Source organism: Enoplosus armatus, chromosome 14 (assembly GCF_043641665.1).
Source record: "Enoplosus armatus isolate fEnoArm2 chromosome 14, fEnoArm2.hap1, whole genome shotgun sequence".
NCBI lineage: Eukaryota > Metazoa > Chordata > Actinopteri > Centrarchiformes > Enoplosidae > Enoplosus > Enoplosus armatus.
The window spans coordinates 21,848,699-21,864,642 of NC_092193.1; the positions used below are offsets into that span (position 1 = coordinate 21,848,699).

General features: G+C 47.8%; 1 protein-coding gene across 3 annotated transcripts; it reads right to left on the reverse strand.

Moving 5' to 3' along the window:
- Positions 1–463: 463 nt before the first annotated feature.
- Positions 464–14,981, reverse strand: ca8 (carbonic anhydrase VIII). Of its 3 annotated transcripts, XM_070919338.1 has the most exons (9): positions 14,733–14,981; positions 10,783–10,974; positions 10,374–10,498; positions 9,178–9,273; positions 7,256–7,318; positions 7,104–7,152; positions 6,304–6,416; positions 2,336–2,530; positions 464–832 (listed from the first exon to the last, which is right to left on the reverse strand). In XM_070919338.1, exons 1-8 carry the CDS (start codon positions 14,803–14,805, stop codon positions 2,396–2,398), a joined length of 846 nt encoding a protein of 281 aa, XP_070775439.1. In that variant the 5' UTR covers positions 14,806–14,981; the 3' UTR covers positions 464–832; positions 2,336–2,395. The 3 variants fall into 3 exon arrangements, with proteins under 3 accessions (XP_070775439.1, XP_070775440.1, XP_070775441.1); XM_070919339.1 differs by lacking the exon at positions 2,336–2,530; XM_070919340.1 differs by lacking the exons at positions 464–832; positions 2,336–2,530 and adding an exon at positions 5,266–5,356.
- Between the last annotated feature and the right edge of the window lie 963 nt (positions 14,982–15,944).

Here is a 15,944-nt window from a genome sequence, read left to right on the forward strand (position 1 = left end):
AGCAGAGTTATAAAGCATCCTATCATCTAATTAGGACACGCACAATAACACTCGAGACAAACCTACAGTACACACACACACACACACACACATGACCACAAGGAGGATGTTACACTCACATGAGTAAGAATGAGGTGAGCTTTTTTTTTCTTTTCTTTTTTTTTTTGCTCATGAGGTTTGACTTGATTTTGAATTTGTATTGATTTACGCGGCGAGCAATAATGTGAAGTAATGAGGGGAATGGGGGGCTAAGTACATGGGGGCTACCCTTTTTGTGTAAATATATAGCTGGACTGTACCTTCACGTTTATAAAGTTGAATTATAACAAACTAAAGCTTAACCACTGCACCTCAATTATGCAAATGAAACAATAAGAAGAAGAAGAAAAATGAGAAAATACAAATACAGGGACGACATTCCTCTAAAGGTACTTTTGTTATTTTGAAATCAAAACGTGGAGAGAGAGAGAGAGAGAGACAAAAAAAAAAACAAAACAACATAATAAAGGCGTGAGAGAAATTGATTTTCTACGTTTCATTTCTTTTAGATCAAATTCAGAGGAGTTTGGCACGCGGCCTCACGCGAACACGCTAAGCTAAGGCGGCGGGCGCCACGGCTGCTTAGCATCGGCGTGTTAGCGCGCTGATGTTATCGCTCAGCCCCGACGCGCTTTTCTTCATAAGGTCGGACAAAGGGAGGCTGCGGGGCAGGATCTTCGTTTCCACAACAACGCACGCCTTTTGGGGAGCCAGGTGTATTTTCACATTCCCGGGGGTGGGCAGGTGACAGCGGGTTCATGGTTCAGGTAAGCAGGGAGTCCTGGTTTGGTTTCTGTGTATTTTGGCAGAGAGAGAGAGAAAAGAGAAAAGATGTTATGGCACCCGGTAGACTTTTACCTAATACTAAATGTCACCCTAACATTTCTCTCACACTCGTTTTCAGCTCCTCTCTACTTTGGGTTTGTGCCGGTGGGACCGGATCAGTCTCCGTTTACACTGGAAACAATAGCCCTCTGTGCTTACTCCCCTCTTTCCTCCACAGTGCCCCTCCATCTCCTTCCTCTCAACACACGGCTCTGATAAGGACGGCGTCGGGCACCGTTCCACTCGGCTTTTCAGGGGCGTTACTCTCAGTTTTGGCGTTAGAACTGCTACAAAAATGAAACGTGGAGGATTCATTTCAAATAAAACCAACAAACCAAATGGCTCCTAAAACGCCACGACGTGCAGGATTTTAGGATTTTTTTTCCCTCTATGGTTGACACTGAAGGTTACTAAAGGGGTCGCGGTTTATTTGTCGCGAGACGGACAACTCTTGAACACTGTCGCTCAATGTCCTCTTTGGCTCTGGAGAGGGTTTTTCAAATTTTTGAGAGCGTTTTTTTTTTGTTTTAAAGGAGGTTACAAACTGGGACACACGGGCTCTCGCCAGTCAGGGAAGGTCAAACAAAAGCGTTGCGTTACAGTAAATGTAGGATCCAGCGCTTTTTAGCTCGACCCACGACTAAAAGTCCGGGTATCTCTGCGTCTGCCGCTCTGATTTTGGCCACTTTCACCCGTCTCTTGCAAGCCTCCCAACGTTTTGCAAGTGCAATCGCACTAAATCGCTGGAGCGCCCCTTTGGAAGAAAAAAAGACCTAAAACTGAACGTGGAACGTGATTTACTGAAGTCGACTGCTACATGTGCAGATGGATCTAGTCTACTGACGTTACACCACCTGTTATTGCGCATCTAAACTTTTAAGCTGCATTATTCATGAACTCAAGCTCCTGTGCCCTCATTAGTTCCAAGCCAGGACTGTCAGTATAATATTCTTCATCTGTCCTTTTCTTTCTTTCTTTTTTTACCTTCCTCACCCCCCTCTGAGCTCCAAAAGCTCGGCCCCGTCCTCCTGCCACGGTGCTGCCGAGCTAAATCTGGGCCCCCCCCCCCATACACTACGTTCTCTGTATATAGGCTAGTCCCAGATTAGTAACTGAACTGGGTTAGTTCTTCCGGGCCTCGATCCATTACACTGGTGGTTCCAGGGGACACCGAACACCCTTGGGGACAGCGTACCTACTTCCATTAAAAGTGGGCCCCCTCGTGAGGGCAATGTGCTGAACTAACTAAAAACACAGAGAGCAGTGTTCCGCAAATGCTGCTAAAGCCGCACGAATCAGTGTTTTTATACCAACAATGGATTAAATGACTACACGTAGAGCGAAAGGTGTATTTATTACCCAACTCCACTCCACTCCACGTATCCGGGGTGCATTTCATTCCCGTACAGCGGGAGGAAGTGGAGATGCGTCGGGCCATCTTTATATGCAGCATGTTAAAGGACGCTGTTACCTTCTATGCTCGTATCTGTAGGTCCCATCGTTTTTCTGAGTCGGCAGTGGACGGCGAGAGTCATTGGAAGGCGGCACGCACCGCGCGGTCACTGAGCGGCTGGGTGGGACGGAAGTTGTCCCCCAGCAGCCCGTCGTTCCCTTCTAGCAGTTCCGCCCCCTTGACGTGGGACCGCAGCCTCCGAAACTCCTCAATCTGCAAGCACAAGAGGGACGGTCTCATTTCGGTGGCCGAACTAGGTCACAGCTCCATATCTCAAGGCTCCACACGGAAAGGCCAACACTGATGTTCCTGGACTGAAGTGGCTGATTCGCTATCTTCAGTCCAGTGCACTGCCTGAATTTTATTCTACAATATGCACAACGCTTTTGTGCAGTCTGGTCCCTACATGAGAAGACGTGCTCAATACGACTTCAAGTATTTGCCCGACGCTACAGGGTTTCCTCGGGGTGTTACGCACTCAGGTGATAGAGCTTGAGCAAACAAAGGAACCTGGCTGGGGAAAGATTCGAAGACCGGTGACCCGCCTGGAGTTCCTAACGGCAGAGAAAGACTGCCTGCGGAACGACACAATGATGGTGTATGAGGAAACTCCGTCGCGTGAATACGACACGCAGTACGCAACAACGAGCGCGACATTTGCCTGCAGAGAGCGCGGCCGGCGGGTGAACAAACAGCAGACTGTGTTTACACGCGGCACTAAACACGACGTGTTGACAGACCCGGCCACCTGCGAGGAAACAAACACGTCTTCACACCAGAGTGTCAAGATCGGAACCGGGGCTGTTATAGTGGCCGTTTGCATCAGCCAAAAACAAACATGACAACGGTCAGAGAGAGAGGGGCTCGAGGAAAAAGATGCTGAGAGGGGACGCCAGTATTCTAAAAACAACAGGAGGGTTAGTTAATGTGGTTTCGCAGCGGTTGGCAGCTGCAGCAGCTCGTGGAGGATGCAAAGTTTTCTCCATTATCAAAGTAACACAGAGACAGCCGCCTGCATACTTTTTAATGGTGCCGCACATCGTTTCCAGACTTTTCTCTCGTGTTTGGTTGCCTACTGGTTAAATACTGGATAGTTTGAGGGGGACTTTGTAATGGCATCGGAGGATGGGGGATGCTCTGGGATCCACAGCTACTGGAAGACAATCAGAGATCGAGACCACAGCTCCTCGGCTTTTCTAAAGCATGCGTAACATAGGATAACGCTGGCCGCTAGTTTAAATAAAATGGAAAGTAATGGAAGTAATGGAAAGACGAACATTTGCTTCGGGACTCAGGACAGGCATATTTGATGAATGCTGGAAAGGATGGATTGAGTTTGTCAAGCCATATAGACCAGACTTCAGGTAAAAAAGCATCAATTGTACTCTGCTCCACACACCGACACTTGGGCCTTCCTGTTTGTTTTGTTTTGATTTCGTTTGGTTTCAAACATGGAAGAGTGTACAACGTACGATGTTCTGTACATGTTGACTTTCTACTCAAACAAAAAGAAAACGTAAATACATAAATGAATAAACACCGCACAGTTTTAAACCTAAAATGGCTGGAGCTAAACAATTCTCAATACGCATGTAACATGTGACGAGGACCCCCCCGAGTACATGGCTGCGTGCCCCATTGAACTGGTGTAATTTTATAATTACTACATACTAGTTTACTACACCTACTAGCTTAGGCGTAGTATGTGCTGAGTGAACAACTTTATCTTTTTTAAGAGAGAGAAATAAATCCACGAGTTTAAAAAACGTAAACTTCTCTGTGTTGTCTTATTTCGGGTGCAACTACAGCCGATCGGACGGCGACGGCAGTGATACGCTGTATGTTTTTGATCGCAATGCAAGCAGGTTAGCAGGTAGCATTTATGATATACGTACACTAGCGCAATTACACGCGAATGAATGCTCCTGTGTTGTGCGCTTTGGCCCTGTTAAAACACAAGCGATCACGTCTTACTTAGCGCGTCACTCGCCTCACTTTATCCTCTGTTCGACTGCTTTGTTCAGTTCTCATTTCGCATGTTGGTGGTTTCATCGCTCTTAACGTCAGGCCCAGGGGTGACAGTCATTACCCTTTTGGCTAACACGGGCACATTTGCAAAACGACGCTGATTGATGTGGATTGTCGCAACTGGGATGTCACGAAGTCGCCCGCGTGGGCACGGCCCGAGGCGGGCGGGCGGGCGGCCAGAAGCGGCCCTTTTCTGTTAGCATTTGGAAGGGTCGGCAGGCCGGAGGGCAGCAGAGGACGACAGACTGAAGCAAATGTCAGGGGGAGTACCGTCATCGTCGTCCCTCGCTACCACCTGCTCCGAGAGAGCCGCCCGGTCAGGCAAAGGCCGAGGCCGAAGTTGAGACGTGTCGGGGGGCAATGTGGCCGGGCTCATTGATTGGCAGTGGGCGTAAAGGGCTTCCTGCACTGCGGTGAATGCCACACAGCCTCGGGCCAGTGGTCCCGTGTGCTGTGAAAGCCACAAAAGGGCCCCGCATTGGTTATATGTATAGCTCGGAGAGAGACAGAGAACAGAGCTCAAACGAGAACAAGGCGGGTGCTGACGGCAGCATTGGTGACCGACTCGTGATCCCACCGTTGCCATGGTTAGCGTTGAGATGAGCCTTTATCGTCTCCCTTGGGAGAAATCTGTCTCGGGCCCTCGAGAGGACACAGCGGACATAGCCGCACACATCTATACACACCAAGAACATTGGTATATTACAGATGAACTACACCAAAAACTATAATGCTCCTTGATCAAATCACTTTTGCTACTCCCTTCTTCTTATTACTCTTTCTGCAACAGAAGCAAAAAAACAAATGTCCCCCGCAAACACCTCAACTGGGCTTGAGTTTGTACTGAAACACAGGACATGTGAGACTGTGCCCCCCCACCCCCCCACCCCACCCCGCACAGACGGGTTCAACTCACGCACTTTCACGACTGGCTTCATTCCATTTAGGTGTGCCAGTGAGCCGGCATGCACGATACTCTCATTGATGTTATTGGCGGTGTCATTGGTTTCACTGCAATTAAAGGTGAAAGCGTGAGAATAAAAGTCTAGCAGTCCTCCGATGGTAGCAGCAATGCACCAGGTCAGTGTTTTCTATCAAAGTAAGAGGAGGAGGATGACAAAAAAAAAGCCAGTTTATATGGCTTTGGCGACTCAGTGATTTTCAGTAAACGACCCGGAATGCTTTTACTGTGAAGCAGCTACAGGATGTGGGTTAGTGGTGCATTTGTGCGTCGCTAGAAACTGATCTGTGTCGAGATTTGAATGCTGTTGTTTTTTTGTCAGATATGAATGTTCGACCACTTGGGGACAATGGAACAAACTATACGCGGCACTGATGCATTATCACCTTCACCATATCACCTTCACACAGTAGTATAAGCGTGACATGGTGGAGACATGTTAGCTTTTTAGCTCTGGTTTGGTCCTGCGGCTCTTTAACAACTAAACCCTCAACATTATGTTCACAAGCTAGTCGCCAATTTTGCCTGAAAACCAAAACAATAAGCTGAAAGACGCTAAAACATAAAAAAAAGTTAAAGTTGCGGGAAACGAAGCTAACTTCCGTTTTGCGTATTTGCTTTATTTGTGCAGGAGCCGGACCGGCCAGTAGACATAATGTGGACGTCCCTATTTCCCTCTTTTGTTTTGTCAGAATAAATGGAGGACAGCCATGAAGAGAGCTCAGCGTCACAGAAGCCCATGTGTTACACAGTCACCTGTAATGTTCAAAAGCCGTCCCTAACACGGAAGAAGGAAACCTAAAAGAGTACTCCACATTCAGAGATATTGTCTTTGCTGTTCTTTTTCTTGTTAAGCGAAAAATGGTGCCTACGTTACCCACAATGCAACACAACTGCCAACGGTTGGGGCATAACGCGAGGAGGAGCAGCTAATGTATGTGCATCTAACTCCACTGACTTTTCTCGTTTTCACGTTGTTGTGTTTTTTTTTTTTTACCTGGAGCTGCGAGATGGTGAGAGGGTAGCGGTAGAGGATCCAGGTCACATTTTCACTACAAGGCGGCGTGGTCAGAGATCCTTCATACACCCAGTAGTCTCTCAGCAGAGGGTCTGAGGGCAGATGAAACCTTTCAGTTCGAATGCATTCAAATGCTAAAGAACAAAGTGAAAGTGAAAGCAGCTTTTATTCCCTGACTGTACATCACGATAAACACGAACTGGGGACGGGTTCAGCTAGGCCGGTTCCTCCAACAAACCCCTCATGGAATCTTTCATTCCCTGTCTCCCTTCTGTCTCGTCTCTTTCGCCTTCTTCCTGACACTACAGAAAGAATACTAGTGACGCGCACAAACACATGCGGCCGAGACAAAGTTGCTGATAAGATCGTGCAACTGCGACAGTCAGACTTTGCCTCCAGTGCAGAAAAAAAATCCCCAATTTATTAAATGGATATTTGCTGAATGATAAAGTAGAATTAGTATTATGTCCACTGTGTTGTTTTAACTTTAGCTTTTCACAGTTACAAGGAACAATGAGTCAGGGGGTTGATGACGGAATATATATATTCACCCTTTCAGCACAGATTAATGCCTGTGATTTAGGTGTGAGTGAAATAAAAACGTGTTTTAATCTCCTGACCGTCTGCCTTTTTGATCAACAATAAGCTGCCGTTAGGAATGAATGAAGTGACGGGAGCCGCCTCGAGTCAGCTAACCTAGAACTCAAAGCACAGGTTTTTTTTTCCCACAAGGCCTCATATTCATTATGCATTTTGACATCAAACAGTTTTCTGCTCACCAGGTAGCAGAGTGTTGGGGTTGAAGCAGGGGATTATCTTGTTCTTCCCCTGATGGAAACGCAGCAACACGACAATAATTATCGCCATCATGTACTCGGTTTAATTCATGTGACTGTTCGCGACAGTCTGGTCTGTCTGATCGCGCGCTCACCTTGTACTGCAGGTCCTGTAGAACTTCGGAGATGGCCTTCAGACCCAGGTGCTCCTTGCCAATCTGATTCGAAAAAATAAACACACGGCATTTCACGTTTCAGGGTTGGTGTGGAGTCGGTCAGATCAGTCTGCACACAAATGTATATTTCGGGATTTATATATAAAGGACTCTCTCCACAAAAACATCCTATCCTGCCTGAAGGAAGATGAGGACATGACCCACTCGTGTCATTTCAACAACAACCTCGTCCTGAACGTCAGCAAGACTATGGAGATGTTAGCGGACTTTGGGAAGAAGCAGGGAAGGAACTACACCCCCCTTAAAGGCCCCATATGATGCTCATTTCAGCTCTGTATTTTTATTCTGGGACTCCACTAGAGTAGCTTTGCGTGGTTCACAGGTCAAGTTCACAGCTCAGTCCTTATTTATCTTTTACTGGCCCTTTATGCAGCCCCTCAGTTCACTGTGCTGTGCCTGGATCAGATGACCTGCGAGGGGGGGCGTGGCTGAGGGCGGTGACTGTATAGTTGTGACATCACAACCTTACGGAAGTCCCGACGGGTCGTTTAAAGGCACAGTGTCATTTCTCCGTGGACTGAGCGTCTTGATACTTCCACAGTATTTATACAGCACCCAGAGCTGCTTCATAATCCAACAAGACGTGGAGAGCTCACTGTCTACAATATGGGACCTTTAATATCAACGGGTCCTCGGTGGAGAAGGTGGACATCTTCAAGTACCTTGGGGTCCACACCTCTGAGGGCCTGACCTGGGGACTGCATACTGACTCAGTGGTGACAAAGGCAAATACCCCTCAAACACTGGGGAATTTCGGCTCCTGCGCCATCTAGAGCGTCCTGACAGGGAACATCAGTGCCTGGTACAGGCGCAGCACCGAACAGGACCGCAACGCCCCAACAACAAGTGGAGGCATCACGGAATTTCATAGGAATGTAGCAGAAGGTGTTTTCCAGCGTGCGTCATGCTATTACACAGGATGGTTCAGGCTAATCTGGAATGAACCTGTTCGCTCATTTGGAAAAACAACACTCACAATCCCCGGAAGGAAATACACTTTAAGGCCAGTGACGTGTCGAAAAGGTCAATGGTTTTTAAAAAAAAAAAACGAGGGCCAGGGAGGGTGAAATGCATGCAGGTGCTTTAAATGCTCCAAAATACTTCACTCAGTTGCAGTTTGTTATCAGGCACACCGAGCTAAAGCTAATGCAGTCTAACAGCCCTGCAAGGACAGATTTTGATTCAATTCAACTGTAATTGTGGAAGGCTGCAGTTTGCGCGGCTGTGGAATCGCATTGCCTCGTACTGTGAGGACTTTACATTTAGTCTCCCCTCATTGATAAAAAATGGGGTGGATGATTGGAATATTAGAAAAAGTGATTAAGGATTGAATTGTAGCTAGGTGTACCTAATAACATTACAACTCATTTAAACATCTGTTTGTTCGAAGGTTCGGCGGGAGGATGAAGCGGCAATCTTCCTCTTCCTTTGATGTATATATCAATACATGTTGTTAGCTGATGGTGTTGCCAGGTGTAGACGGGAGTGTGTGCTTTACTGCTTTCTAAGGTGGGGTAGCTGCGGATGATTGTTCGCTTTATGGCTCGGTGTGTTGAGCGGCACGCCACCGGATGACCCCGCACTCTTGCATTCAGGCGTCGCAGCGACTAGCGCGGGGCTGTGGGAACTCTGGAGCTCCCAACTCTGGAGCCGGAGCTGAATCTACTTCAACTTTTCCGCCCACCACCGCGGCCCAAACTGAAACGGACTACCCACATTCAAATGAATGGGAGGACGGGCGTATCTTTGTTGTTGTTGTTGCCCCGGAACGCCTGGTTTGGTCTGAATCCAAAAAACGGCCGCTATGTCGGCCAACTGGTTCTTGATGTGGATGGATTTACCTGCACAAAGAGAGCTATGATGAGGACCCCGTTCTTCTTCCCGAGAGCGTCCTCCAAAGTGTTAAACAGAGTGCTGTTCCAGTGAATCAGATGGAGCTGCAGACAGACAGACAGACAGAGAGACGACAGAACACGACCTGCGTTCGAGAGGCTATTGTTGTGAACAGGTGTCGGGAGCAGTGAGAAACCATCAGCTGGGGGTGACTAAGGGCTCTCTACACGGGCTCTTGTGTCAAGTTAATGTGAAGAATGAGAAAGGAGCGCAAAACTTGTGTCGGTCCACAGATCTGTACCTGATGAGGCTGAAAGCAGCCGTGGCGCTTGTCTTACTGTGGTACAGGAAGAAACAGGGGGCAACAAATGCACAACATCTCAGTGATCTCCGAGCTGTCAGTAGCGTCAGCTGAGACTTCCCGTTGAGCGTTGATTTTTGTGATCGGGCGAAAGGCGTTCAGTATGCAAACCTGACCTACGAAAACGCTCACTTTTTCTCAACAAATGTCGCCCGGTTTTAAAGGTTGAAGCTGGCGATGTTCTCTGTTTTGCTCAACAAATCAGACCAAAGACTAAAACCCACAATGAGTCCGTCGCTCAATACTTCTTCTTCCCCCTTCTTCTCTGTGGCACTCAGCTCTCAAGATGTAATTCTTTAAAAAGAAAAAAAAATGGTTCACAAATATATTTTGAAGGCTAAATCATTTTCGAAAACAGTTGGACAGTAGTTTTTTTTTTTTTTTAGCAAATGTTACTCAAACGGGGGGAAATGGAAACGGCAGGACTGTGTGTGTGTGTGTGTGGGGGGTTGAGTCAAAATATACTACAGTGTGTTAAACTAGAACTAAATACACTCCAGCCCCCCCCCCCCCACCCCCTTGCTTCCAGTCTTTATGCTAAGCTAGGCTAATTGCCTCCCACCTCCAGCTAAATCTGGCTTTGCATAGCAAGCGTCATGTTCGTTGGACTTGGAGAGTTAAAGCCTCCAAAAATGAGGGCGTTTCATCTTTGTCATGTTTTGATTTTTGGCCACATTTTAACCCAACCTAACTTCACTGAGTTGCTTTAGTGGCCTATTTAGAGGCTGTTGCTCTGTGTGCACCCCACTCCATGGTCATGGCCTTGTTGTGTGTGTGTGTGTTTGTGTGTGTGCATGTGTGTGTGTGTGTGTGTGTGTGTGTGTGTGTGCATATTTGCACTACCTCCATAGGGAAAGCCTTGAAGTTGACAGTGTGCTCGGAACCTCTCTGGTTCTCCTTGCCCCAGTGGAATCGCACCTCGTGAAGCTCGTACTCGTGATCGCTAGGCAACGGACCCCCGGTAACCACTGGCAACGGCACAGGAAACCAGTGGCATTGTGAGCAGGCGCGCACACAGGAAGTAGAAGGCAGATCAAAGCGCGTCAGAGCAAAAAGCAAAAAGTGAGAAAAAGAGGTCATTTAGTGGCCTTGATTCATTTTTTTGTCCTCACGTGTTACATCAAAATGTGTCTCTCACCGCTAACCCACAGTGACTGATAAGCAAACATGCTAAACATGCTTCCTGCTCTCTCGTCGACTTAAATCAACGAGTAGTGAGTAGCGACATGTTGCCGTGTCTCCCGGGAGTCACCTGACTTGGACTTGAGAATGATGCGAACGGTGTGTCCGTCGTTGATGACCTCGCAGTCTCGACACACCACGTAGTTTGGCGACAGGCCGACGTCCAGGAGGGACGGGTCATACTGAGCCTCCCTGGAGTTCAAGTTAATGGGGGACTGGTACTCGCCATTGGCCGCTGGGAAATGGAGTCCCCATTCTACACCTATGGGTGAACACAGGCACACTTTTCACATCAATATCTGCAAGGGTATAATATGGAAATGTGTGTTTCTGTTTTCGACTTTTCATAGTAAGAAAAGCAAAGGTGTCACTAATAATGGCATCTGTTTCAGTCAAGCGTCCAAGTAAGCCATGCTCGTGTGACAGTGAGCCCGCATGCACGTGACCAGGACCCTGAAACTGAAGCGGCTAAATGGAATTCAGCCATCACTCATCGATTCTAGTTCCAATACCATTTTGTAAAAAAAAAAAAAAAAAAAAAAAATGATTCAAGAGACAAGGAAGCGCCGCAAATGGTCACACTTGAGAGGCTGAAACCGTGAATTAGTTGCCATTTTCACGCGCGAATTGAATTCGTGTACAATGAATCAGTAACAGAAACAGCCGCCGATCATTTTGTTTGACAATTGACTAATCCCCAAATTAACTCATCTTTTAAGGTCCGATTTTATATACTGTCGGGCGGTTGCAGCTCGTTGATTTTGCATGTAAAACCTTTATTTGTAACGGCAACTACAGCTGTCAGTGCTGCTGGAGAGCCCCAGCTCAAGAGGGCTTAGAGACCCCGACCTGACTGGCGAAGATCCTGAAATCGATTGCTTCTGTCTCCTCCCCACACACTTGGGGAGGTTGCGGTATTCTCGCTGAGGAAACAGCGCCGTCCCTCTCGTGATTGTTTCTCCCCATTTTTCGGGGGGGGGGTTAACACATATCCCTGCCATAACACGGAAAAAGAACTCTGCCGGCCTCGCCTAATGTGAACGCAGTGCCATTGAACATTTGAGTCTCCTGTGAGGTGGCAATGAGTGAAGTTTAACATTTAACATGACAATTATGAAGTGATGAAGACTGCGAGTTGCGTTTGATAGGTCGTTTTTTTTTTTTTTTTCAGCCATTCCGTGCATACCCCTCAACCTACTTCCTCTTTTTCTTGCTATTTTCATCATCCTCTCAAGGAGCTCATTTATATCTAGGCCAGTTCCTATGCGTGTGTGTGTGTGTGTGTGTGTGCAGGAGACATTTTAGGAAAACGGTGGCTTTAGACCCAAACCATTCCTCTCTCTACAGTCTAGACCGACTTGAAGTGCTACTGCTGTCCCCTGTCCCTGTGAGCAGGAGTGCGACGGGAGGACGAAGGCCGGCTGTGGTTGCAGAAAGAGGGGTCGGCCTGTCGGCCTAACGGGGACGGAAGACTTGAGGAGTTATTGTGTGAGCGTGTGAAACAGATTGTAATGTCTTTAACCTGAAAGACAGGAGGTGAAAACTGTCTCAGGTCCAGTGGGTAACACTGTTGCTGTCAACCTTTCATTGCACTGGCAGAGAAAGAAGAAACAGTGGGCAAAGTGATACTAAGCGACACTAAAGGGACGCGCTGGTCCAGGTTCACAAGGGGGCCGCTGTACCGTGTGTTTTCAAAAGGAGGAAACAATCGCATTCGGCGAGTATCGAGTTCAGGAGAGCCCAGGATGCCGATGTTCCTTCGAGAGAAACGAACTCTTCTCCTCACAGCATGCCTGTCTACAGCGGAGACAGCCACGCTCGCACTGGCTGACCACTCAATGGCGGGGAGGGCGGGGGGGGGGGGGGGGGGGGGGTGTCACATTCCCTCTTTCCTCGGCAACTAAAGCCTTGACAACTATTTACTGAAGGCAGCGAGGGTTTCACTGCAGCTACAATGCACATAAACAGGCTGTGCAAAACTCCGTGTGTGCTTGTAGGGCTACAGCACTCCGTTTCTTTTAGCATTCAGAACTACGGCATCTACTTAAAAGTCTTTGGGTATGCTGGCAAAACCTCATTGGACCTCATGTTTTCTAGAGAGAGAGAGATTACTAAAGAAATAATAACAAAATATTTGAAATAGAAGTCACATTATATCTTTAAAAATGCTTTTGGCTGTCAGCAAGAAGGCCATCGCCCCGAAATGGCTGGTCAACGGTATGAATGAAACAAACTGTGTGTAGAGAATGACCTTTATCTTACGACCAGGATATGAACAGCATGTACAGCGCCGGACAGAAACTGGACCTCGCTGTCCCGCTGCTATCACAAACATGTCTGAGCCGGCTGCAGCCGCTCGACTGCCTGTGGACTCGACCTGCGAAGGTCTAGGGCTGGTGGGAAATGGGGTTTCGTTAAAGGTCGATAACAAAAAGAAAAAGAAAAAACGGTCCAGGGCTGGATTTTTAGTTCGTTAGTGTCGTTGTTGCAATTGTTAACGGGACTTTGAATGAGGTTTCGTTCCTGTGCCAGCATTGCGTTGCCCGTGTCAACTCACTCATTCAGCTCTTAAGATATCAATAAAAGTAAAGTCGCGTCTTTGTTGAACTTTGTAGTTGTCATCGTTGTTTTTCGGTGGAGTGACAGCTGCAGTCGGCTTGTGTTGGCACTGGTCCTGGTACTGGTCCACACGGTTTTGTGCAAAGTGGTTTTGGTGGTTGGTGAGGTGCAGTGAACTTCCAGACACATTGAGGACAATTGTGAATGACTCTTATGACAAGTACGTTAGACCGACTCGTGACCCTCTCGTTGCTCTGCCAGACCTCTGTTAGATTTGCCTCGGTACCTCGGTACTGTTGGTTTGTCTGTTGGTCATCGCGAACATCTTACGTCTTGCGTGACAATGCCCCGGCATTCAGAAACACTAGACGGCGGGCGTACCTTTTGCCCCTTAACTCCTGACTCGTCGGGGGACACAGAGGCACATGTCTGGTTCATGGAGGCCAGTAAGTGGTCGTGTGTCCGGTTATTTACAGGATTAGGTTAGTAAAAGGACATATGTGGAGGGTTGTCCGGCCTTGGTGGGGCTGTGTCCTGGCTTTAGTTGCATTTGATAATTAATATCCTATTACTGTGTAGTTTTGACCAATACCAAACTGTTGCCGCAGGCTTGGTATTTTTTCATAACCAATCCATAAGTTCTTCTGTTCTTCGGAAGTTCTTCGGAATAATACATTTTTGCGTTCTAGTTTTGTTCTTTTATGTTAAACTCTCGTGTAAAGACTAACCGATTCAAAGCTTTTTCAGAGTTAGAATTACAACCGTCTGCGTCGATTGGAGCATCCGATGGCCCTCTCCTCTTTCCCCTTAAAAAAAAAACCGCCCCTTTTAGGACAAAAGGTTTCCACGGGACACGGATGGCATTCGCAAGCCTTGCACTGGTATCTAATCCATGCATGCAAAGTGTGACGCGTCATTCGGGATACTTACAGTGAGAAGGGCACGGTTCAATATCACGGCGCATCCCTCGAGGCTCAGTAAAAGGCAGCAATGTAAGGAGACAGAGTTAAACAACACAAACGAAATGAACTCACTCTATATCACGACTGCGCTGCGCTTGGTGTTATAACTATGACATTCTTGCACTATGTCTTACGTGTCCTGGGGCGAGTCCAAAAGCATCAGAAATGAATATTAGTATTTGAAGTATTAGGCTGTGCAAAGTAGATTCTACTTAAAGGGGCACACTCCACCAGTTTTAGGATGGTCTTGGACCTGTCCTGGGGAGGTGCTACTCAGCCTCTGAGAAAATAACCCTGATGGTGTCATGGTGTTGTTAAAGGGAGGTAAATATTACAGTGCTGAGGAAACTCTGAGGTTTGGGACGAATCCAGTGGCTTTGGCACAGCGAGGTGTTGGGTAAAGACCACACGTCAAAGTTTTGGGTCCCCTTTAAAACCCATCTGGATCCTCAACTTTTTTATCCCAGCTAACAACACCCCCCCCCCCTTCACAGCCTACCTTCCTCGTAGCCCCAGTCCAGCTCATCTTTCCCCGGGTTATAATCTGACTCCTCGTTCACGCTGTCAGCCATGGTGCTTGGCAGGCTGCTCGCTGTGGGTAGAGACCAGTCTGTCCTCCCAGTAGCCTCCCAGTCACGCTGGTTTTGTTTGCTCACTTGGACACAAACTGAAGTCTCTGCAGTCAGCAACTCCCTCAGCCTTGTCTTTAGTTTCTTCTTCGTCTTTTCTTTCCTCCTTCTTCTTCTTCTTCTTCTCTCTCTCCCCCTCCCTGTTTCTGTTCTCTCTGTCTTCTTCTTCTCTGTCCTCTCCTGCTCTTGTCTTCTCACAGCTACCGACTGATGTGCGTGGAGTGCTCTGCCTCTGTTGCTCCTCCTCTTCCTCCCTCCACACCGTTGCTGTACTATTACCTCCCCCCCCACCTCTCTCTTCCTCTCCGTCTTCCTCTCTCTCTCTCTCTCTCTCTCTTTTAATCTGCAGACTGCAGGTGTGCTCGCGAACCCTGGCTTTCCTCCAAATCATCACGGATCAGCATTTCTTCCTCGCCCACCCCTCCCTCTTACGCTCCCTTTGTTCATGGCTGAAGATGAACTTTTCAGTTGCGTTAGCTTTAATTCTTTTTTGTCTTTCTACCGCATTATCAGTGTTTCTGGGCCGTAGTTTTGTGTAAACCTCTCGGCTGTTTTGGGTACCCTGGTGGTTTTGTGTATGCGTGACTGCTGGAATGCTGGCAGGAAGGTCATGCTGGTGTTTCTGTTGGAGGCCGCAGTCCCACCCTTGGGTGAAGGAAACGGCGGTGGTGGTTGAGAAAACAAGGCAGCCAAACTGTTCTCCAACCTTGACGGAGGAACTTTGACACGCTGGAGACCGAATCCCGTGAACACAACCACATCGACTTTGAGCACAGGTCCTCGTGAATCACTGCGCCACAATGCGTGGACGCTGATATACTTTTCCACTGGGCTGAATTAAAAAGATAAAAAGACGGCTAGACAAGTGTCTGAGGGATAAATAGCTCATGGTCCTTATTGTTCTCCATTGCACAACTTCTTTCTTTATGAATCCATATCCCCCAGGCTGCTGATGCTAATTGCCCCACATTCCTTGTCAGGAAATTGTCTAAAAGCGGGACTGCGGTTCATACGCATAGGGATGGGTGGGCCCGTGCCACCTAATTTGCGCAAGTGCCACTCATCTCGGAAACGTGTGAATG